At 38.2% G+C, this 25717-nt stretch overlaps 1 protein-coding gene and 1 long non-coding RNA gene across 3 annotated transcripts in view; one reads left to right on the top strand and one right to left on the bottom strand.

Annotated features, from left to right (window-relative positions):
• arhgef10la (Rho guanine nucleotide exchange factor (GEF) 10-like a) overlaps positions 1-25717 on the bottom strand; it is a 212532-nt gene that overhangs the window by 185846 nt on the left and 969 nt on the right. For both annotated transcript variants that reach the window (XM_074665406.1, XM_074665415.1), the window contains exons 2-4: positions 16004-16291; positions 12101-12128; positions 249-415 (exon numbers count right to left, since the gene is read on the bottom strand). In XM_074665406.1, the coding sequence (XP_074521507.1) occupies positions 249-415; positions 12101-12128; positions 16004-16286 (478 nt within the window). In that variant the 5' untranslated portion in view covers positions 16287-16291. The remainder of the gene's footprint in view (positions 1-248; positions 416-12100; positions 12129-16003; positions 16292-25717) is intronic.
• Positions 15247-25577, top strand: LOC141787142 (uncharacterized). The gene is made up of 3 exons (XR_012598038.1): positions 15247-15325; positions 16199-16317; positions 25499-25577. It is a non-coding gene; the product is annotated as an uncharacterized LOC141787142 (long non-coding RNA).

The following is a 25717-nucleotide window of genomic DNA, read 5'->3' as shown; positions in this document are numbered from 1 at the left end:
ATAACACTGGTATACTGCTTTATGTTGCCAATGTCATTATGGTGGGCTCCACAGTTCTGTTTACGCAACTCTGGAGGCCCAATTGGTTTTCTAACAGATCTGTCCGCTATGTGAACACCATAATACACAGCAGGAATGAGCCTGAATCCCAAGGCAAGCTTAGGTTTAATCTTTTTGGTCTGAAATTGAACTCTTGATCCACAATATAGGGTGCATCACTTCCCTGTCAATATAATTTAGTTCTGTACCTTTAGAGATATCCCTTGAGCCGCAGCTTTCCTTGAGGATTTCTTTGCCGTGCTCTCCTGAATCAGCCGACGTCTCCGCAGGAATCGCCTGAAGCTCCTCTCCTCCCTCACGTCGAGCTGAGGTACGGGGCTCGGCTGCTCCTGCTCCTGCTGCTGCTGCTGAGGCCCTGGAAGGTACCCAAATGTTAGCACAGTTAAACTAACACAGAGTGCTGCGTGCCTCATTAAGAGTTAATTTCTGAGAGAGGAAGGGGAGGCAGAGTCGCTGGAGGTGGGGGTCCAAATAGTTCTTTGCTATCAGAGCATGCAAACAAACACTCCCTAAAGTCAGACAGAACTCATACTGCTGCTGTCAAGTTACTGGGAGACTTCTGAGATGACTTATCTGGAGGCAGGAACACTATTTTCCTGAATATGAGCAGCTGAGCATATTTATATTAACTTGAAGGCTGTTTTCTTTCTCATTCCTTCATCTGCTTTTTGAAAAGTAAGCAGAAATATCTCAAAAGTAATTTAACAGACTCTAATGCAAAGCAAAGGCAGATAAGTGCAAAGCAAAAAATGTAAGAGGAAAATGATGACTCATTGGTTTCACATTTCTGCTTTAATAAAGTACAGTTTCACCTAACAAAGAACTTTTCAGAATATAAAGCAGTGGGAATCACTCTTCTGCTATCTCTAAAGATACTGCTCTACTTATTGTTTTGATAAAATGTATGAAAGTGACATCCACAAACACTTAAAGGCACTGTCAGAACTATCCAAAATCAGTAGTGTTTCACAGGATAAAGACTCAGTTTCCCATGAGCACTTTTGTCACTGCTGTAAAGACGTTAATTAAATTGTGGATTATGAGTAAGCAAATATATTGAAGTGGGACTACTGCAAGAACAATTCTGAAGTCCTTACAGGGCCTTTAAATAGACCATCTGTTGTTACTTCCTGTCCTTTTCTGACACTTTGTAGCACTTGACACAATAGACTTTAAAAAAAATGGACATCATCTTGCTGAAGTGAAGTGAAGTCGCCACAAAAACTGCTCCCCCTGGTGACTGGCTGCAGTATAGGTCAAAAAATCCGACCCTCCAGTCATTCCAAATGGGCTGTGGTCAAACTTCAAAAAATGAATACACCTTGTAGAAATGTTTCTCATGTCCGATTGCTGTGGGGATTTGAAGATACCATTTGACTGCCTGGTACTCAAGTTCTCTTTTTTTCGGAAGAGTTTCATTTTCATTAGTTATAAGAGGTTAAAAACAGGTTTTATGTCATGTTTAATGATGACTGGCAGCTGCCGTTCTTGTGTATTTTTTTCGGGGACTTTGAAATATGTTCGGAGGTAGAGTCAAGAAGTGATCAGACTCTCGAAAGAAAAAAAAAATATTATTTTTGTCAACTGGCTCCACTCAGATTCTCCCAGAATCCCTCACAGTCTCTACCTCGCACTCTGGCAGCACAACTGGGCTGAAAAGGTCTGATTGTCTTAGAACAAGACAATCTGCCTAGATAAGTAAAAAGGGTGCATTGATCATAAACTACACTTCTCACCATAACTACCAATTATGTTACCCACCAAGTGACAGCACCCTGTTACTAGATCGCAGTGTTTTCACATCAGTGCCATTTTCTGAAGTAGTGGAATTGAGAAATAAAACAATGATCCCAAAATGTCCAGGAAGAGAAAAGTTGGTGCAAATGGAAGGCTGTTTCAAGGAACATTGGGAAGGGGAAGAACAAGGGGAATATATGTTTGTGCTTCAAGGAGAAAAAATGGTCTGTTGTGTTATGAGGCTGTGGTGGTTGTCAAAAAGTACAATCTACGTCAACATTTTGACACCAAACACAGAGCTAAGTATTGCAAAGTGAGTCTTTAAGAAAAACAACAAATAGTGCAAGATTTGCAAATGCAAACTGCAATTGCAGCAGGATGTGTTCAAGAAAGCCACAACCAAAAACACTGGGCAGTAAAAGCTAGCTTCCTTGTGCTAAAGAAATTGCCTGTGCTGCAAAGTCTTTTTCAGAAGTTGCATTTTTGAAGCAGCAATTGCATTTATTTTACATTACATTTAGCTACATTTTTTACTGTCTTACGGTTAAATCTGGCCCTTTGAGGGCAACCATTATGCTGATGTGGCCCTCAGTGAATACTAGTTTGACGCCAACTTCAACCACAAACCCTGTCATCATTAGCAAGTCTCCTCCACACCTGGATCACTAGTTTTATCCACTGTGGTAACAGACTACAGAGTGTTGTGTCATTTGGACTTTTGAAGAACAGAACATCATCATCATCATCTTGAATTTCCCTCCGGGGATTAATAAAGTATGACTTATCTTATCTTATCTTATCTTATCATCAAAAAATCTGAAACTTTCAGGTGAGACAAGGTTGCAGGGTGTGTGAAGGACAAGTTGTGTGCGAAAGAGAAGCTGTGCGTGTGGAGAGGGGGGATTAAACACATTCAATAGGAAACGGTGATGATTGCCTGCTATCACATATATTATAATGGAGAAGTCAAATCTCAAGTAAACCTTTGGCTAACATATTCCATCACCCAAATAACACATTTTGAAGATTGCTTTGCCTTTTATGCCGTCTCCGAGAGCACACTATATTTTCTCCTTTGGGCAATTTAGTCATGAAACTTTTCCTCCCACACGCAGGACACACATTTGTTAAACTCAAAAGAGTAAATCATTCAAAAGTAAGGTGTTTTTTCTATATTCAGCTGTTGGTGGGATAAGTTGTTCTTATCTACTTATTGAAAAGAACTTTTACAAGGCCAAATGTGTAAGCAGATAGAAAATCACACCTACTGCTTGTTATTAGAGTTACCCAACCTGCCCCTGAGCGCTGTCAAATCATAATCTGTCATGCCTGAGGCTTACCATAATCACCGCTGGCTTTTTGAATGAAACCCACTCTGAACCAGCTATTAAAACCAGACTCTGACATCACAGGGGAAAATCTTGTTGACACAGCCCTCACATGGCCTGTGTTGATGCTGCCAGTGAGGGATTGTCCTCCCCCACATGACTGATAATATGACAGCATCCAGCGTGTAGGAGAGCCCCATCTACACTAATTAAATCCATCCCTGTGCTAAACTCCCCGGCACATGTTTGCAATGCCAGCAGCAGCCACTCACAGTCACTGGCAGCCTGCAGACAGATCAGGACAGGCAGGAAAGTAACGTACACTTAGAACTGCATTTGGAAACTTCTGAGGAGGTGGACTCTGACTCTACATTAAAGCAGACTATCTGTGTTGGACTATCTTACACAGCATTATCTTTCCTTCTAAGGCGCAGCAGGTGAGCAGCATGTTATGAGTCGGGAAGAAAGGGAAGCATGCCCACAGCAGACAAGGATCAACAAATAACAGTTGGAAGTTTGGAGCATCTGTTTACACATAAGCAGAGCACTGATCGGTAAGATGCACTACAGGAGGATAATTTAGATAGTGCCAATCACACAACACAACAGAACCTGCAGCCCAGCCCAACAGTCTGGAATTCAAATAGCTAGTACAGGAAAAGTTACAGGAAGTTACTTTATACTTTTGCAATGACTTTCTAAAAGTGATTTTTGATATAGTGTTAATGATGGGGTGGGCTGTTTCTATTGCTTCACAGTTTCCACTCTTGTTAATGCTTTCACAAAGAAAACTTTTGAACTCATCTTACAGTTTGAGCATGCTTGGACTTCATTTGTTGTTTCCAAAAAACTTCTTTTCTTTTATTGTGTTTTTCAGCCTGCAGTATAAAAATATTAGGCATATTAAAGAACCAGTGGGCTGCACAGTGGTTAGCACTGTTGCCTTACGGTAGCCAGTTTGGGCGGCATACCTGTGTAGAGATTAGATGTTCACCCCCTGTATGTGTGGATTCTCTCTTGGTACTCCGGCTTCCTCCCACAGTCCAAAATCATGCTCACTAGGTTAAACGGTGATTCTAATTTGCCTGTAGGTGTGAGAGTGTGTGTATTAGAAGCCTGTGTGTCTGCTTTGTGATTGACTGACAACCAGTCCAGGGAGTGTACCCCCCGCCCCCCTGCCCCAGGACAGCTGGGACATGCAACCCTGAAGAGGACAAGCGGTAGAAATGGTTGGATGAAAGAGCCATACTGCAATTTACTATATACACATCACCCATTAAAGGGGAGATATACACCTCACAATATGCAGCCTGGTGCTATGATTTCATCATGTTATAGAATTACATAAAGAACTTTTTACACCACATAGGAAAGTTTCCATTAAAATATCAGTTGTACGTTGCTCTTTAAGTCCCCACTTCATAACTTCTTCTACTTTAATCTAGGGGTGGGAGAAAACATTGAAAATTGATGTATATATATTATTTTTTTTGTTTGACAATATCAAAATCTAGATTCTTTGTCAAAAAACCTTTTTTTTGTAATTCAAATTCTTTGTTTAAACTGGCTTGAAAAAATGTTTCCACTTTTCTCCAGCAGAGGGTGAAATGTTTCTCTCTGACTCATGTGATGTACATCTTATGGAAAAATATGGCTTCTGATATGGTCTATGGACATAATCATTATCATTAAACTTTTTCCCACGGTCTAGTGTTAAAAAACCAAACTGAAAATCGTAAATATCGAAGAATCGCAATTAAACTGAATTGGCCCCCCAAAATTCATAATACAATCAAATCGCAAGGATAGCATATTGCCCCTGCCCTATCTAAATCAGATAAATAAAAGAGGCCATTTCATCTTCATTTGTTCTGATACTGATTCTGATGACAAAATGCTGCAAATTTATCTCAGGTCTTTTTGGGATCATTCTGCATTATTGTAAGATGGACCACAGCTTTCACTATTACAGGGCTGTCCTTTAAAACCATGGTAGAATTTTTATTTTTCACCTTTACATTGTTGTCATCCAATTGAGCTAAACTAGATGGCAGTATGTCTCTCCCTGTCCCACTCTCGATTCCTGCATTTTTTGAGCACTATAACATTGTGTGAAGTGTTCATTTCCTGTTATATTCTGTAATCCTGTTGTATGAGTGGTCATCTTAGTTTTACTTACTTCAAGGTGAAATAAAGTGTAAAGTGTTTCCCACCTTTTTTTTCTTACACACCTCTTCTGTTACTCCTGTGTTTTCACCAACTCTCTGTCATTGCCAGTGTCACCACTCATGTCTTCATGCTCTTTACCCTTTGTGTTTGTTTGCCTGTTTTGTGACCTTTTGGACTGGATTTTGTATTTTTGGATTTTACTTTTGGATTTGTTTGCCTCCTTGGATTGACCTTTTCATGTATAACCCGCAGAACTGGTTGAGTAACTAACTTTGACTTCAGTTTTACTCTGTGCCCTGGATTTTTCTGTCTTTGCCTTTAAATTGTTGCAGTGCACGTTATAAGCTGTGTATGTTCACAACAGAAAGACAGCAATACAGAGAGAGACGCATAAAACAACATAGCACCCATGTCACTTTAATAGATGCTAATGTACCCAAATATGTTTGCTAGCTTTCTAAATCCCAGAGATTAACAAAACAGGGTAAAAACTTCTGAGTCCTTTCAAAATAAAAGCATGACTATCCCCAAAAACAAGAAAAAGAATCATCGGTGCAAAATTGAGCACCGTGAATATGGTTTGATGAGGAAATCCCTTCTCTTTAAGAGCTTGAACAAGACACCTTGAAAATTTGAAGGAAAATTGTGTCATGAACCCAACAGCTAACCCAGCATTACTGCATCACGTCATCTCCAGTAACGCTCTATGTAAATATCAATGGAGATGCTTTGACTATATTTCATATCTACTGATGGAGCTATTTCATTCTGTGTGGGTGTCGAGCTGCATCACGCTGCAAGAAGAACTGCGCAGCGTTTTGTATGCTGCAGGACCATTCGTCTCAATCTAAAGAACAAAAATGATCTCAACCCACATGAAAGCCAAATAAAGAGCTGTTTGTCAACACATTACTTACGATAAACTGATCCCTTGTCATTAAAACCACTTGTGAGGAAAGAGAGCAGAGCCAGAACAATAGCGATATATGGAGCTCGTCTCGCCTGACTGTGCGCATTGGTGTCAGCTGTGAGTGATTTGAGCGCCGCAGCTATCGATCCAGGCATATCTTTGCACACCCCTTCACAACTTATCTGTGCCTATAAGCCCGAGTGAGTCATATAGCTCAAGGAGAGGAGCAGGAATCATTTTTCAATGCAAATGACACAGCCCGGGGCAAAGAACGGCCTAAAGCGGAAGCCACCTGAATGCAAATCTCACACTTCCATCTGTTCCCATTCCCTTCAGCTACTGTGCCAGGGCACTTCTACCTGCCAGAGCTCGACTTGTTTTGCCCTCTGGTTTCTCTCGAGCATCTTTATATCTGCAGCATTGTGCCAACCATACTGATGGAGTTCTACTAGACCTCAGGTCATAAATCTCCTCCATAAATAACTTCCCTTTCCTTACGTTGAACCAGTGCCAAGATGAATGCAGTCACAGTGCCCAGAGGTCTTCTGTACATCCAGAGACAGCAATTAGGAGCTCAAAACTAGTTGGTTTATGTGTTTTTTGTTATATTTGTTCCTTAAATATCCCCAAAGTATCACCTTTTCTTTTGAAAACCTAGCTTAGCTCGCTCAGGTGAGTTTTCAAAGGTGAAGAGGTCCAACATTTACAAGCAACTACGAGTTTTTCCCTTTCTGCAAGACAGCAACAGGATAAAAAGGTGAACTCAAACTCAACATTTAAAGTTTTATTCTCAAAGGTTAGTGCTCTGCGTGCAAAACAAACACATACAAGCCACGTTGCCATGGAGGCTTTCTTTTCATTGCCGAGGCTTTTGTTTGGCTTTTAATGAAAACAATCCATCAAGAGGTAAAAAGTAAACGCAGAAGTAAATTCTGGCATTAAACACTGTGGCACACATAAAAAAAACATTGAAGAGGAAGGCTGTATTGAGTCTAATAGCTGTGACAAGCTTATTCTCTGTCATTGCAGCTTAAAGAGAAACTTAGCTTTCTACAATAACAATCTTATAGTAATTTTGGTGTAACATTATTGTAAAAGTGCTGACAGATCTGGTGGATGTGCTGACATTTTTAACACCTTGATGGTGGAAAGTGCCATTGATAGCTCTTCTTTAAAAGGCACACTATTGACTGAAGTGAAGTGGAAATGTGCACTCAGCAGAAATCTCACTGCATGAGAAATTGCCAAGACCTCACTGTGACTCGACTGCACACAAACATGCACAGAAGCACACACATTCAGGGGCATTCACGCACACAGACACAATTCAGTGCACAAATACAGGCGGCTCTTTTCAGCACAGGAAAGTCCACAGGAATCCCAATGCTGAAGTCCTCTGTTGGTAAAGGTTTCTGAGCACACTTCCTACAGCTGAAGCACAGGTAGGGGCTCATTAAAAGCTGGGTGTCTGCACAGTGGGAGGCTGGAGGAGAGATACTCTGTCCACAGTTGTTTTACAAACAAGTTGGAAAAAGCCAGTTTGGATAGAATGGAGACGAAAAGTTATAAAACAATCAACTGACTTACAATTTCAATTTTTGGTTATCAAATTCATTTTTTATCTTATAATTCATCACTCTATCATATTTTTTAACTTTCCTTCTTTCATTTTAACACTGTCTCTTAAAACAAAGACTAAAACCTTCAAGTTTTTGTTTGCTAATCTCAAAGTTACAACTGCTTATCTCTTACCATAACTCAAAATCTTCTAATTATCTCTTCTAATATCTCATATTTTTAATTTTATTTCTGAAATTAACAGTTCATCTTTATCTCATAACCCCCATCTCCCACCCCCATATACCTGGCTTAGCCCTTCCTTCAATAAACAGTGCCGTTTTATCAGATTACTTTAACTTATTATCCCTAAATTTCAAATCTCTACCTCCTAATTATAACTAAACAATTTGGAATTTTGACTCCTATCATCACAAAACAAATAGTGTTTTTTTTGTTAAATAAATGAAAGAATGCTTTGTTTTGTTGCTACTTATTTTTCATTTTATTTCATCTATTTATTTATGCATTTATTGACTTACTTATTGGCATATTGTGAATATTAATGAAGTCAATTCAAAAAATCACCTAAAGGCTTGTTGCTACTAATTTTTTTATTTTATTTTATTTTATTTTATTTGGTTTTTTTATTATTTTTTTTATTTATTGGTAGATTATAAATGTAAATAAAGTCATTTTGAAAAAAATCCTAAAGGCTCCCATGAGCTTTTAAAATAACCTTCTTCCATCCTAAATTAATCTAAAATTAAAAATATATGTATATATAATTTTATTACTTTTTATATTTGTTGTCATTTAAAATGTATTGATTCATTTTTTTTCTACCATAATTCTGTTTATCCATAAAGTGTTAGTCGGCTTTAGAACAATAGAGCTATTGGTTTAGCCAGTATCACATTCACAGTCAAGCTTTCTTTGAGTCTCTCTGTGAGCCATGCTGTTGAGAAGCCAGCTTTTCTAACTCTTAATTTCCACACATCAGTCAACTTAAATCCAGCAACAAGTTGAAACTGTTAAAAGCAAAGATCTGAGGTACACGCCTGGATCCGAGGTTAAATCATTTGTCCTCATCTCACTTTGGTTTGATGGGTTTCGGTTTCAACCTGGGTCCTTTGCTGGATGTCATTTTCCACTCTTTCCTCCCAACACTTCCTGTAACCACTTCAGCTGTCCTGTCATACAATAATAGGACCTTCAAAAAGACAAAGGTCTGAAATGTGAAAGCAACTGTCCTCGAAAAAGAAAAAAAAAAGTATTCTGCTTTATTCTGCTTCATGTCCAGCTTACAAAGTACTTCAGATATACTGAAGTTGTTTACTTCCCACTTAAGATTGGCTGTTCTTAGACTCTCTGGTAATTTCTTATCCCTTATTTTGAGACATAATTACCTTTGAGACTTGAAAAATGAAAAATTAAATTATAAACCAATCTTTTAATACTTAAAACGTCCTAACAAATCATCCAGAAACTGTTGCAGCTTAACTGTATGGCTCATAATGTCAAATAAACGGGGAAACAATGCATACAGTTGAAGAGTATATGAAGATAAACTATGAATTACCCTGGTATCATTCACTTTAGTTGAAGCTGCTGAAGCATCTCAGGTGTTAATAAATCTCTCCTGTATGAAGACTGTAAAAGCTCTACAGCTCCAAACCATACTTCACCGTTCATTTAGTTCTGTTTGATCCTGACTGATGAGATTCTGATTACCTGAGGCATAATGTGAGATAGCTGTCAGAGCTCTTTGTTTCACACGCACAGACAGCTAGCTAAAGCGTCCTTTGGAAAAACTCTGTCTGAGCCTGTCTGTCAGCTGCAGGGCTGCTGCTCTGTAGGTGACTTTGACTGGCGACCTCCCCGCGGAGGGGGAGCACGGGAAAAAGACAGTCGCCTTTAGAGGAATCAATAAACTATCACATTATCCTTTACTGTGCTGAGGCCTTGAAGCAAACGATCGTCTCGATTATATGAAAGATGCTGTCTGTGTACACAAGGGCTGGCTTCGTTTCATTTCTACACCTAGTAAACCAGGTATGTGTATCTAGACGACAGCTCATTTCACACCAACAGTAATAAAGCCGGGAGTTTACAGCTGGATTTGGATGTTAACATCTGGAAGGAGTTGTCTTTCCTAAGTTCTAAATTTACAGTGTTGTTCCCATGACTTTCACCAGACAAAACACAGTTCCCCTCAAATGGCGCCTCCAACGCACCTGAATCCAAATACGAGCGGATGTTTATGCATAATCACGACAAAGATCTAGTTTTCTCTACAAGAGTTTTAGACTGTAGAAAGCTGAGCATGAACTAAATGAAATCTCAATAGCATGAGGAAGATGTGTCAGCCAAATAAGATACTGTTACCCCTCTTAACAGTCACTATGTTTGTTATCACTGCTCCTTTATCTTGCACACAGCTTGACATGAGTTCTACCTGTGGAGCTGAGTGGATAATTGTTAGCACCCTACTGTGCTTATTGGATTATTTACTTTATAATCAGTGAAATTGCTGTGCTTGGATGCCAGAGAGTCAGTTTATGGAAAGGTATGTACTATTATTGTGATCCAAGTCAACAAAATAAATTAATTAATAAATTAAAATGAATAAAATAAAATAAAATAAAATAAAATAAAATAAAATAAAATAAATTAGAATAAAATTAAATTAAATTAAATTAAATTAAATTAAATAACATAAAATAAAATAAAATAAAATAAAATAAAATAAAATAAAATAAAATAAAATAAATAAGAATAAAATAAAATAAAATAAAATAAAATTGGAAAATGTAGAATTGTGTAGCCTTTGAACCACCTATCTTCATACACAGCGCATAAGAAGTCCACCTCTATGGATGCTCCAAAGGTTTGTGCCAGCTCCACAAACAGAGGAGATGAATTAGCTGCCATTTGTGCACCTCAAAACATTAAAAAAACAATGGAGAGGAAATCTAAACAGAGGCAGATGTCCCCACCGATAAACTCATATACACATTTCACAGTTAGCTGTTTATATTATGACTATTTTCCTCCAGAATAATTTAATGTAGACACTTGTGATTGTCACAGCAGGAAAAGCACAAACACAATTAATAAAAGTTGTGACGCCTGCACTCAGCTGGTGTCCCATTTTTTTATTGTCAATTTATTTATGCCACTGTTATGGCTCAAAGGAACCATTAAATGAATCAAGACATCAATGTTCTTAATTACACCTGTCTTCTTCTTGCAATAAAAAGTTAAACTGTTCGCAGTAAAATATGATCTATAGTTGTCTTAAAAGAAACAGAAATGTTAAATCTTAAAGCGCCAGTGTTTTGAGCCGAGCATAAAAATTTTCTTACTTATCTGTCTTTGCTATGCAATGAAGATGAACCAGAGTGTTTCTTTTGAGGTGTGTATGGGTAACCTGATTTTTTTTTAATGTACCCTACAGTTAGAAATATAAAACCAGCCCTGGTTATGAGATAACGCTATCTTTTCAGGGTTAAGCTTGTGGCTTAATCTGTTGGAAACAGAGACAAAGAGCATTGTAATAAGACTTTCACTGACTGTCAAACTTTTTTATCTTATTTGGTCAGTACCTATGAAAGTACCTTATTTGGAACCCACCCCTGTGTGAGGCTGCAGCACTAACCGTTGCGCCACCGTGCAGCCTGCTACAAGTATTCATTACTTTAAAAAAAAGATTGACTTTTTATTTTGAACTATACCTTATTTTAAAAAAATCCCCCTTTTCATCTGTATCATCTGCTAAACGGTATTCCTGCCAGACAGTGGCTGTAGTGCACCCTAAACTATTTGCAAACCACATTACATAACAGGAGAAGAAGAAGAGTAGCTGCATCACACAGCAGTGCCAGCGACTGTCAATCAAAATTTTAGCTTGAAATGTTCATTCCTAAAAAGCAGCACAATCTTCTGTTGTGCTGGAATTCAGAAAACCTAACCCTGGACATAAATTAATCACTCCTTGAACAACTCCTTGTTCTAGATGAACAACAACAAAAAAAAGAAGCAGAAAACTGCTTCATTCATCCAAAAAAAGCCTGATAGAGATTATAAGCAAGGCTGCTTGGTTTCTGTTGTATGCATCATCATGAATAGATCAATGCCATCTGGAGTTTAGGTGTAGTCCAAGTAGATGTTGCGTAACATATAATGACACCACTGCAGGGGGCGTGCTTGGATCAAGTACAAGCATGACAATACCAAAGAAATGGTGACATTAAACAGATGTGGTTGTGGTATTAAATTAACATCCACCCTTTTAGTAATACTCTCCATACTGAGGTAAGAATGAGAGGCGACTTACCCACAGGGTGACTCACTGGCTGGGACATCTGACAAAAAGAGGAAAAACAGCAACCATGAGACAAACTACTCCAAAACAAAGGAGTCATATTCAAAAAATGAATGTGATTCTTTCAGGTTTTTAAGAAAACATTTTCGGGGAATGCAAGCTTATTGTAACAATGTATTTTATCTTCCTTAATGTTTTTGAAGTTCTTTGAAATATGAAAAAAATCACCATCAGAAACAAATTAAAGTTTATTCCAAGAAAGGTTTCCAAGTCTCGTGAGTCTTTATGTTCCCATTATTCCAGTGACTTTTTCCTTCAATCAAATGGTCTTCTTTATATTATAAAACTGCAAGCATCTGTTTTTTAAAGCTAGAGATTACTTATATGATATATGCACTGTGTTTTCCTTTTTATTTTTTTTTTCATACATTATTTGTTGGTTTGCTATAAATGTATTTATCTGGAATAAAGTATAAAGTAAAGTAAAATACTAAGTCCACAATCCACAGATATTGAGGCCACAGTCATGGAGTGGGAAACAATGACAAATTCATGTTCTGAGAACAGGGGCGTATTAAGTCATTTGGGGGCCCAAGGCAAACCCAGTCAATGGGGCCCTCCATGTCCTTGTAACTCATCTTCCTCAGAGCTAAACTGGCCTTCCCTGGGTCCACTGTCTCAATCAAGGCATGAGACAGTGCTAATCTTGTATATGGTAACTTAATGCAACTAAATGCATTTCCTCAAGTTCTGTACTTTAGTTTGATTTTGAAAAAAGTGAATACATAATTTAGTCCACTTTGTCCTGATTTGAAATCTTTTATGGTCAATTGACAGCTTATTTGTCCCACAGTGGGAAATTTACAGAGTAACAGAAACAAGAAAGTATGAAGTGAAAAACATTACAATAGGTCAATATTGAAAAAAAAAAATTAGCAAAGAAAAATATGTAAATATCAAGCACAACATAAAACTGGGGGAAAAAAATCTACAGAAAGAGGTGATATTTACAGTTACCATACTTTTGGTAATATCATTTTAAAGTTAATGTATTTTTATTTTACCCCCTGTCCAGTGAGTTATCTATCCAAAAAAGAGATTTTGTACAGTAATGTTTATCACCAACTCAAAAAGTTTGATTTTGAGAAAATTATCCTATTTCCTGGGCAAGATAAAGTCCTTAAAATCCTAAAAGTCTTATATGTTTATCTCGGATCTTAGAGCAACATTATTTTTATTTCTGACTTGGTAGTAAATAAGAAAAAAAATGGAGAAAAAAGTGTTTTTTACCACTTTCTTCCTGAATCAAATTTTCAGATGTGTTGTAACATGGAATAGCTCATTGAATAAGAAGGGAGGGGGAGTACCCACAGTCATTAAAAATGAAGCCTTTTGTTGTATTTTGAAGCATGTGAAGTAAGATTTAGAAAAAAGAAATGCTTTCATTTGAAGAGAACTTCATAAATCAGTTTTTAAGGGATGCTTTGGGGGCCCCTGGGAATCTTGGGGCCCCAGGCAACTGCCTGTGCTTGCCTAATTGTAGCTACGCCCCTGTCTGAGAATTTTGGGGCTATTCTGTCTGCAAATAATCCCCAAATCTTTGTCTTTATCAGTAAAATCATTGCAATGTAAAGTTTCCACACCCAATAGCTAGTTTTAATAGTTGCAATTTATTTTTACAGCAAATAAAGTCAAGGAAGTTTGTGTTGAGCGAATGCCAACATCGATTTCCACCTAGTAAATAAGTCATCTGGCTTGGGAGGATTCTGTATCTCATCTGCTCCCAGCCCACCATTACATAACAGACCTCCTCTGCACACTTTTATCAACACCTAGAATTCCCCTACACATATCCTCAGCCCACTTAGCAGATTACCACACACAGACTTGATAGAACAGCTTTTAATTAAGTACTAATCACTTCATTTTGTCCCACAGACCCTCTCCAATACCTAAATCCTCCTCTTTATCTGGGCGTGTAATTACCAGTGTCTGTTTGGCAATGTTAGCCAGGTAGTAAATATATCATACTTACATCTACATAACTTCATCCAATTAAATGGAAAGTTAACTCTGCTCTCTTATGTCTGTCTGCTTGAGGCAGTAATTAAATCCTGTTAAGAGGAGATTTAAACAACATACAAGTGGCTGAAGTCACTCGCACAGCAAGGGGCTTTGGGAAACTGATCAGATTATATTAACTCAAGAGGAAACAGACAATTTGCAGCTAAAAGGAGGTTTATCAAAGGCAGATTACTGTACAGGGACTATGTAGGTGGAAGTGTAATGTTTTACCATGTAACAAGTTAAAAACAAATTACAGTAGGTGAATGAGGGATGTGGGCTTTGTTGAGAGAGCAGCTATTTCAACCACAGTGTTTTATTTCAAAAACATCATAGAAGTGAAGTCTGAGCAAATGTAAAAGCCCAGACCATCAGTTTCAGTGGTGAAAAAATAATTTGTTTAATTCAGTTTCTGACATCAGGTATTATCAGACAACAAGTCTTAACCTCTGTTCAAAGGGGAGTTATATTCTACCTCTGGGAGACTGGCAACCACTTTGTGAAAGCTAATGGGAATCCGTTAAGAATAGAGAAAATAAAACACCAAAGCTATGACTACTGGTTACTTTTTATGTAATAAAATGTATTTTGTTATATCTTAAAATTCAAAGTAGATGTCATTGCTGATTGGGCATCTCTGCTGCAGCAAAACAGGATCAGGTGTATCCATGATCTCAAATTGAAAGTAGCTACTATTTAGCATAAGGGGCTCAAAAGCTGAAACTGATCACAGTATTTCAAACTGTACCTGTTGTAACCAGCATCAGGGAGTCTGAACAGAATTGCATAATGAAAACTAACTTTTTAAAAGTTTTATGTACTGTCTTAGGGGAAATCTTAACACTGTGAAGGCTTACCTCTGCTTCTTCTCAATAACTGTTATGCTGCCACAACGCGAATCCTATCTTTCCCTTTGTAGTTAAACCTGCTGAATGATTGCTGGACTGAATTTCCAGAGACTGGTGGTCTAACATACAGCTGTCAAGCTCGTTGTCTTGATTTAAAAAAGCGCGTTTTCAGAGTCCCAGATCAAGCAAGGTTGCCTTCACAGGTTGCATGGCCAGTGCGTGTCGAGCTCACGGAGTACTGCGCATGTGCGAATCTGGAGCGCATATCCGGTAGTTTAACGTTTCTTAAGAGAACACCTGTGGGATCAGGAGGAAATACTAATCGGTAAGTCTTTAACCTATGCTTTGAACGCTGTAACGTCTATAATTGTCGATCGGATGAATAACCACTAAAATGATAATAAGGTTGCCCTTTTCTGAGTGAGCTAGCCGTTAACTGTCAGTATCTAATGAAGCTAGTAGCCTGTGCTGAATATCTGACAGCTGTCAAAATCCTCCTTTCGGTTATTTGTCCTTTTGATGAGTGTGGTAGTTTTATATCGTGTTTAGATTACTAGATAAATTGAGGGGAAACAACTGTACAGTTATTACAAACAAAGCCCTGCTTTTTTCAGATTATGAAGGCATGGTAAATAAGCATTTACTGGTAACTACTCAAAAGCAAATTATGAAGCTAATAAGCTCTTTTTACTTGTTTCTTAACAGGTTTTACTTGAGAGAAACGGGAGCATCACAATTTTAATGTTCTCAACCTGTTTAAATCATATCAGTGCTTTGACAGATGAAAGCATGGCAGAGAGTAAGTAGGAGGACAAGATAAACATGTAACACAAAAGGGCTAAACAGCCATTGTGGGAGTTGAATATTTAGCAAAGCTGAAAAGCATAAAGAAAAAAGGGAGGGCTAAAAAAATATGCATCAATGAAATAAAAGGAAAAAAATAGATAGATAAAGAGATTAACAGCATGAGAATTTGATAATAAAATAAATAAATATATAGTACCTCCAGAAGAATTTGCAGTTGCATCCTTGCTGGGGTTCCCCTCCTGTCCAGAAGAGGGCGATGTTTCCAGAAGTTCTTTACCATCTGTGCCTTTTTGTGTTGAACTGTCTGATGCCTTGTGTTTTGAAGAGTCTGATCCAGCAGCGTCAGAGCTAATCCCTTTACTGTCCTCCTTGTTTTTCTCCTCATCTGTAGTGTCATCGAATGAAAACGCTTCTCCTTGCTCCTCATCTTCTTCCTCCTCATCCTCCTTCGGCGGTTGCTGAGACATCACAGTAGACATAATCCCTACAACAGAGAGATTGAATTCAAGTGTAAGTAGTTTGTTAGAATTTGTACTTCCAACATTTAATCATAAACTGACACTTAAGAGAGGAAAAAGGATCATTAACACATGATGAATACAGGCTTTTGGTTATTAGAAGGATACAGTTTTAATGATTAGTACCCAGTTGGATATAATCTTAGAGTCTCTGAATAATGAAGCTTGTTTAATATGTTTTTTTTCTGCCTTTAGGGACCAGCAACCCTTCAAATAGTGCATCACTTCAAATCAAAGCACAGAAAACAGGGTTTCTCATCAGGTTGTAACTAGATTCAGTTTTCAGTCCAACAAGCTGCACTTTGTACGAACTCGTGAAATATTACTTTTAACTTTAAGTGCCATTTAAATTGTACTTTTTGTGTGATAAAAATTCTTCAAAAAGAGCAAAATAGGTTAATGGACTCTGGTTGGAATGTGCTCTGCTCTTTATAAACAAACCAAAGCTGCTTAATGAAATCAGCTGCATTAAAAATACCTCTGAGATAAAGATCAGTGTTGTACTAAATAACATTGACAGTTGTTTCTCTGTGTTTACACCAATAATTTGGACTGAAAATCTTGAAAGAATATCTACTAGAGAAGGCATGAAAGTATTTTTTTTCTTGCAGTACATAAAATCACCCAATTTAGAAACTTTTTGAATAGTTTGAAATGAGATAAATGTAGCTCAAAATGAACTTTCATCTGTTTAATTTATTTCAGCTACAGAGCTGTACAAACAGAGAATAATCCTCGAAATAAACATGACATATGGCCAAGAGAAAGACTGTTAATTGAGGCTTAGTGGCAGATTAATTAAGATATCCACACACCCGCTGATGAAAACATGTGCCTAACACTTCAGAGCTCAACTGTCTGAGAGCCTTGTTCATCTTTGTCTTATCAAAAGAGACATATTAAGTTTGGCAGATGAGAAAACATTATTAGAGACTAATTAGAAATGAACAGACTGTAAATAGTTCAGTATTTGCAAACATGCACTTTATTGGGGAATAGTTTCAGTCTCATGATACTTCTTAACTAAAAGCTGGATGCAAAATCGACAGCTGTACTCATGGAAGCCAGATTTGCTCTGAGCATATTTTGAAATAAAATGTAAATTTTCCATGAAACACGTCCCCTCAAGGTATTAAAGTGCCGCGGAACAGTCTTTTTCCTGATTTCACAAAGAGAAAATTTTGTGTGACTCTGTCACTATACATGTTAGTGTGCCACTCCGGAGCCCATGCAGCATCTGCTTTGCATTTTGATGAGCACAGAACTGCTTCCAATGCTGGAACATTCTTGGGGTCTGATTGGGCTTTTTGTCGGGCTCCTTTGGGAAAATGAGAGCATTGAGTGGAGGCGGCTGAACACGGGCCGGTTGTGTGGGGGAACAGCACTGAGAAAAAGCCTCTGCTGGTGGATTGTAAAACTCATTGTCAGCACTTATTGTGTAACCTGGATACAAGGGATGTCATGATGTCAGTTATGGCCCTCGTTATCTTTTACTGCTGACGGCTGAGTTTGGACATGATGTCTTTTTGGCACTGTGGTTTTGGAATAGTAATGACCCAGAATGCTGAATTAACTCATGCAGTGCTTACAGGATAGTTTGGACGCTTTCGAAAAGAGTTTTGTGCATTTCACATTAATATTCAACACATCACCTGCAGCAAATGACAGTCAGCACAGCCTTTGTTTTAAACAACTGGCTCAAGCATTGACTTTAAAGATTGACACTGCATCTTTACCTCTTCCCATCATACATAAATGATGCCAAAGTACCCTCATATGGCAGGTAAAAAAATGATTTTGAGATCAGTGTCTGCAAATGAAGAACTAAGCTTACGAATCAGACCAAAATCATTTTTGAACCAGGCTGTAACATGTTTAATTCGCAGTCCCTCAGGCAAACTTTAAATCCCCAAAGTCTTAGCAGCCTGCAGCAGAAACAGATTGTCGTGTCAGTATTTAGCAGACACTCACTGTTAAAGAAAGTTAAGTGACTTGTGTTTTACTGTTTATGTCAACCCAGCAACACGGGAGTCTAACTTGTTAGCAGAGCTGTCAGTTATGGTATTTTTGCCCTTACATAACTGATTTAAACCATCCTACACTGCAAAAAACTGAAATACTATCAAGTATTTTTGTCTAATTTTAAGTAAAATAGTCTTATTAGGCTTGATATGAGCAGTATTCAACTTAACAGTCCAGAAAAAAATCTTTAAAAATTGCTCGAAAATTTGCTTGAAACAAGAATAATGTCTCTAATACAAGTAACTTTTCTCTTGTTCCATTGGTAGATTTTGTTTAGTTGCTACAAGCAATTCAGACCTCATTTTTGTCTTTAAACAACTTGAACTTATCTCGCCTATGGACTGGTCAGGTGAATATGGCTCAAATTAAGTCTGAAAAGACATTTTCTACTGAAAATAAGACAGAAACACTTTATAAGATTTACTTTTTTGCAGTGTATTCTGAGAAATAAACACTCCTAAAAAAAATCTGCAAGATGTGAATCAATTATTATGTCAGAAATATTGCTAAAGAAACATTTCATTTATGTCTTTTTTTTCTTTGACGCAACCTTTTCTGACTCTAGGGATTCCAGTGTTATTTTGGCAGCTGTTTGGTTTATGGGAGAGATGGCAAATACAAGCTTGTTAAAGTGACTGTTATGTGAATTAAGGTTGAAAGTAAAGAATTTCTGTGTGCTTTAGAGGAAAACCAGACAATTTTTTTATTGTGTTCAGATCGAGAAAGGGAACCTTACTTTAAACTATTCCTTTGAGCAAACTTTAAATTATACATCAGCCTCTGACTGTTTACGAGTATGATATACCACCACAGCCTTTGGACCCAGTGGCCTCCTCTGTACCAAACACAGTTTCTGCAGTCGGCCCACGCATTGGTCCAATAAACAATGACTCTTTTGTGGAGGGAAAGACTTCTCTTCAGCCTAAGAAAGCATTGTTTCTTTATTCGTCACTGCAGCTCTGATTAGCTCACAGGTCATTTGGGCCACAACTTTGAAGACTTGAGTATAACTCATAAAACGAAGAGGGGAATTAGAAGATTTTGTCAAAGGAAAGCAGCATATTCTTAACAATACCATAAATTAATTGTAAGCACTGTTGGAGGGATGTAATTGAAAGCTATCGCCACTTTAGCTTCATGGATTAAAAACTTCTTCTCAATAGTATAATGAAATGAAAGGCATCAAGCTAGTGGAGTGCCTTGTGGTTTTAGGGAATCAGTATTTTCACATTATTAAAACCAGCCAAGTAGACTCGAGCAGCGAGTAAAAGTTCAATTTCCTTACATCAATGTTTAAAGAGAAATCCAAAGTTTCTCACTTTAAAAAGGGCCCTCCTCAGAATCGAAATGACAGGTATTCAAAGCAAGTGTCTTTGAAGGAAAGCATTTGGACAAGCCATCAAACAGACTCAGGCTTAGAAAAATAAAGAGCCCCCGGAGTGGAGCTGTGTGAAAGCTATTCTTGAGGGGAAAAGAAGATACATCACGGAATAGAGATGAAACCAACTCCTACACACCCTGTCCCTGACCTACATAGAGCTCCAAAAACGTGTACCAAATGTGGTAATGAGGAGAGCGATGCTTTGCACTGAAAAGTGAGGCTTTTTTTGCATTTTCATAGGTGATCTAAGGTACAAAAGGACACACATTTGCAGTGTGAGTCTCTTTTAACACCTCAGTTTGTGAAAACATATTTGAGGGAAGTTTCCCCAAACTTCTGTCCTTTTATTTAAAACGGTGAACTCTTTGTTTACTTACTTCATATTTGATTCATTCCTGATGGATGTGTGTTCCATGAGAGAGATACTTTTGGAAATCAGTAAGGATATGTAATCCACTTATAAAACTAAAAATAAATCGCAGAGTTAAAACACAAGGAAGCAGGAGTTTCCTCACATGTTACGAAAGCTTTCAGCAGAGATTTTGGCTGCGTATTTTGTTCAAGCCACTGATTTACAGAGTGCAGTGACAGCCTTTACAGCCATTGGTCAGTTGCTCTTGGGTGTATCAATAGACAATGGCAAAGAGCAGCAGCTGGTGACGACTGAATAAACACCATTTGAGGATCGAACAGAAAGTCACTAAGAGTTCTCAAGGCTTTTCCTGAACAGAAAACGGCACACAAACACTCAGCAGACAACAAGAGACCAGTCGACCACTGACAACAACAAACAGTGCCAGGCGGAGACGTTGGTTCTGCCTCAAGCGCTCTTTCCTCCTCCGGCTTCCTGGAGGACTTCCTATCAAGAGATACAAATGGGACCCTGCTAATTTAAGAAGAGAGAACAGCCCCTAAGGAACAGATTAGATTAGCTTTTCTTCGGCTGGAAAGAGGCATTCAAATATGAGTGGGAAGGTTCTCAAAAATTCTTGGATTCAAGCTTTTGCTTTCACAAAAATGTTCAAACATCCAAGTAGCCAAACTTGCTGCATTATACATTATGACCACTATGAATTCTTAAAATTTCACTTTCTGCCAAAGGCCATGCAGAATATGATATCAGTATACACAACATAATAAGAGGGATTTCTCTGCATATTTGAAATTGTCTCTTCTCACCTTCCTCCAAGTTTTGCATTTTTAAGACAAAGACACATTATTAATTTAGGAGCCTGTCTGGCCTTCATGTGCCCTCTGCTTCTGCAGCCCCGTTTGCGTCAGTCCACAGCCACAGCAGCAGTGATGTGCTGCTGCTGTCACTTCAGCCAAGGACACAATGGGATCTGCCATCTGCCATGTGTGCTTACGGCACAATGGGGCACTGGACTTGTGTGTGGTTGCTGTATTCAACAAATACAGGACAGAGATAAGAATGTACTGAACACAATGCTTTAGTGTGTCAGGGAAAATACTTTGGAAACTGATACTACAAAGAAGTGTCCTAGGGAGACAGAGCAAAGTCATTTCCTTGAATGGGTTTTCAGCTTTTTCCAAGCTGAAATGACTAATAAAACCTGCAACTCAGAGAGATAATGTCGTGTGTTGGAGGCCTTGTTTGGACAAGGCCAGCCACATTGAAAACAGAATAGATTTTTCTTGTAGTGTGTGTATCTAGCTTCCCACCATTGATCTTGTGCAGTCATCTAGTCCACCTTACTGCTAATTTAGAATAGGTTATATACCGAGCAGAATAAGTCATCTGATCAATAAATGTATTCTTTTTTCATAGTCATCCATTAGCTGTTGTCAATGAGGTAACCACTTAAAGGGGCCTCAAATAGGGATAGACCAATTACCAGCCGGGCCGATTATCGGGGCCGATATTAGGCGTTTTGGGACATATCGGTATCAGCCTTTTTTTAATCCGATCTGAAACCCATTCAAAACTGTGTTGTTTTGGCTCTGATGCTTCTCTGCACAGAATTTCTCCCTGTCTACACTATGGAAGCACTAGAAGGTCATTTAAAATCAGTCATGTAAAACCAAACAGAAACTTAATTCAACTGCATTACAATCCTGTGAAAGGTAGCACAAACTCAATTCTGTCCAGTTTTATTGCAGTTACATACAAATTTTGGAAAACTTTATTTACTGTAGATAACTTTAGCTATTTATTTATAATTTTTTTATTTAACTTTATAAGACATGCTGTTGAGCGTGGGAGCTGTTCAATAAACATTTGCTTAAAGGTATTCGAATGAAGTTAAGTATTGGAGTTATAATAATTTCACTTTGACTGCAAATAAATATCGGCTTCAAATATCGGTTATCGGCCTCCTTGCCTACTAATAATCGGTATCGGTACCAGCCCCAAAAAATCTGTATCTGTCTATCTCTAGCCTCAATGCAAAAATTACAGATTTGATAGTAATGATTAACTTTGGACATCATTTATTCGATACAGATGGACTGAACAACTCATGTAGAGACAGCTAGTTAGTGTCTCTTTATTAGAGTAACCAAAGTAATGGTATGAAAAAACATGGGTTTTAAATGATAGAATTAGTAGATCAGGGTGCTGAAGGTGAACTGCTGTGATAGAAATGCAAAAATAACTTTAATGATAATGTGATAATGATAATTAGATAATTAGATAATGAATCTAATATAAGTGTTGGATTAGACTGGAGTATAACAAAGATGTGCCCCAGTAAATCTCCTTTTTTTCAATTTGAACACCTATAGGTAGAGATGGGTGATCCAGGGTTGTTACATCACCCCTATAGAGATAATACTATGATACAGCAAGTGTGTAATAAGTAATAAATTGCAAAATTACCCTAAAATGGTACTTCATTATACAAGATTGACTGATTAATGCCCCCACAGTGCAGGATTCATATCCTGCAACCTCAAAGAGTCATGAAAGCCTTATTCATTATTAAAAGATATTTCACTTTTCACCACAGATAAAGTAATTGTATCACAAGTAAAGTCAATAAAGCATTGCCTTAATAGTATTTTGTCCCACCTCTGTCTTTAGGTCAAAAGCCCATCCCAAGATGTTATAACAGATATTCTCATACTTGGGCTCTTACTGGGTCGCAGGTCTCTGACTGCAGGGAAGTCTTTCCTCACCACTGTTACCAAGTGTTGCCAAACAAAAGCGTCTAGACCTGCTCTTTTTAATACGTGTCCTGAGGTAAAACTTGTGAAATGTGCTACAGAATTTATTATTTTATGTGAAGGAGTTAATTCAACTAATCTCCAAGACTTCCTTGTCACTTTGCATTTAAACCAACCTGCAAACAGGATGGTAGAGTATTGTGATCATCTGAAGGCAGATGATACATTTTTCTCCCAACTTTTTTTTTCACAGTTTATTAGACATCTGCCAGACAACAAAAAGGGCCTAATTTCATTGGCTCATTGCTCATTAAGTTAAAGATTAATGCATCAATGAGAGATAAATTATTGGACATATTTGAACAGAAGTATCAACTTCCTCTGAGTGCGCAGAAAACTACCTTGTGCACAACTTCATGACTTCAAGAGATACATCAGGGAAGTAGGGATACAGTGGAGCTATTTGATCTGCAGTGACAAAGATCTAAAGCGTCTGATGTAAACAGTGACTGAGAGTTTTTGGTGCAGCAGTCAAACAGTTGTCGCCTTTGGCATCAGTCATTGTGATATGTGTCATATCAGCTGTTCAACAGGTATCAAACCTGCTCTTACTCTCGGCGTAGAAGAAAGGCAGCTGAGCCTTTAAGGTGACAGTCAAATCTGGTATCAAGTATGAAAGTATACTTCTGAATTAGAGAGTTTGTAGAATGATTTACATATATAAAAAAATCTGATCCTCCCACAATGCATTGTAAGCTCAAGCTTAAGATGATGAGAGTGATAATAAGCTCGTATTGTAACCAGTAAGAGTGAGAATGCCCAACAGGACTATTCCATATTTTCCTGAGACACAATAATCTGACATGTGCTGCTTATTGTTCTAACACAATGTGAAATATTTTATCTGATGAGATAAAGTTTGAGGCAAAGCAACTTCAGATGCACCTTAACAGTATATTTGTGATAGAACAATTGGTGAAACTAATACCAAAAAGTGACCCTACCCTTTAAAGTGTATTATAGATAAATACTGAAGCCTCTATCTTAACCAGATCCCAACCTCCCCAGACCAAGCAGCAACTGGTGTTAAAAATTAAACCAAAGCAGAGCCAAGACAAAAAAAGTTTCTTAAAAGGGTCTTTAAGAGTCTGGCTCCAGAAGCCCTGGACATCCTATTACTGCCTCTTTCCAGATGCCAGCTATCACCACAGAATTCAATAAGTTTACAGCTTAGTGCATGAACGGTTTGGATCACAATACCTGGTTTAATTTCTTTATGATTATTTTAAGAAAAGCAAACTCTTAGAAAACAATAAAAATGAAGCTCAACTTATCTTACAAAACCAAATCATAGAGTGTGCTGGTGGAGAATAACAGATGGTTCACTGAGTGTTGCTAACACCAGCAGAGCTAGCTCCTTTAGCCTCAAACATGTTTACGGTTTACCCAAATGCAGCTTTATCTCTGTTTTCTAGATTAACAAAATGCCATAACACGCAAGGCAATGAGATGGCATCTTGTTGTTTACATCAGAGAGAGGCACCATGGTAGTAAAATATAGCTCTTGATAGTTGTGGTTGGTTACGCTTCAGCTTAGACGCAGCATGTCACAACATGACAAGCCTACTATAAATAAATGTTATACATGCAACCATGACGATAACTGTTAAATTGTTTAGTTGACTGAACAAGCACATCCCTGTGATTTTATGACCTATCTTTTTTCATCGTTTACTTCTAGGGCAAAAAAGTGAAGTTTACTGGAGTTTAAGATATTATTTGGCACAACTGTAGGGAGCATGGTTTACTTGACAGACAGACATGTTGTGACTGTTCAGGCAGCTAAGCAATGGCTTTAACTCTATTTGCTGTTTTCCAGATTACCTAGAACTCAGTTCCAGTCAGTTTTTCCAATATGGCAACCACCATGTTTGGGCTTTATGCGGTAATTTAATGCTGCTGACTCAACCAAAGACTGACCCAGTATCTCCAGGGTCAGAGAAAGCCATTTTCATTCTGGACCTTAGGAAGTTTTTTCTCCCAATGTAACCAAAACTATTGACAAGGTTACAGACTTATACTTGGTATCAACCCAGTATTGTGTTACAGCGCTATAAAAAGTTTTTGCCTGCTTCTGCTGTCATGATTTAGCGGCTTGATGAGCAGAATCCTCTAAAACATCCCTGAGTATGTCCTCCTGTAGTTAATTATCTAACACTCCCAGAGGAGTGTAGTCAGCGTGTAATACAGTCCACTAGTGTACATGTGGCAGGCGTGTCACTAGTATCAAATGACTAATTGTGTACTTGAGCACCAAGGTCTTGCATGTGTACATGATTGCGTGAGGGAAAGTTTTAATGGGTGAAAGTGTGGCAAATGAAGAGATCCCATTGATAGTGGAGTCTTTGTGGTAGCTTCAGGCCATGCATGGACTGTAAATGTCGGATTGAAGAGCTAAGCTGTGACTAAGGACAAAAAAATCTGATACAGTGAGTCCATGGAAGTTTCTTTGGCAGGGGGGGTGTTACTTGGACATCCGGCAAATGGGGCAGAAACAGTGCCCCAGCCTAAAATGCAAATTACTTGGTCAGGGGTCCCTTAGCTCAGCCCTCCTCACCCCTTTTCCTCCCTCTTTTCTGTTCAGAGTACAGAGGCAGCGTGAAATCCATCCTGGGAGGGGCTTTTGTACTCCGGGAAGCAACCGTCAAACTGGAACTGTTAAGGCCGGGGAATCTCTGTTTATAGCCCGAGGCTGTGGAGGAGCAGCACAGCCGGCCAGAGGTGTGTGTTTCTAGGATGATCCTCCAATCTCTACCTCATCCTTCCTGGTGTCTGTGTCTCAGGAACCGCCGCTATCACAACA

This window comes from Halichoeres trimaculatus, unplaced genomic scaffold (genome assembly GCF_033239565.1).
Source record: "Halichoeres trimaculatus isolate MK-OKI-2021-1 unplaced genomic scaffold, fHalTri1.1 fHalTri1_scaffold_1, whole genome shotgun sequence".
NCBI lineage: Eukaryota > Metazoa > Chordata > Actinopteri > Labriformes > Labridae > Halichoeres > Halichoeres trimaculatus.
This window is presented reverse-complemented; position numbering and strand designations above follow the sequence as displayed.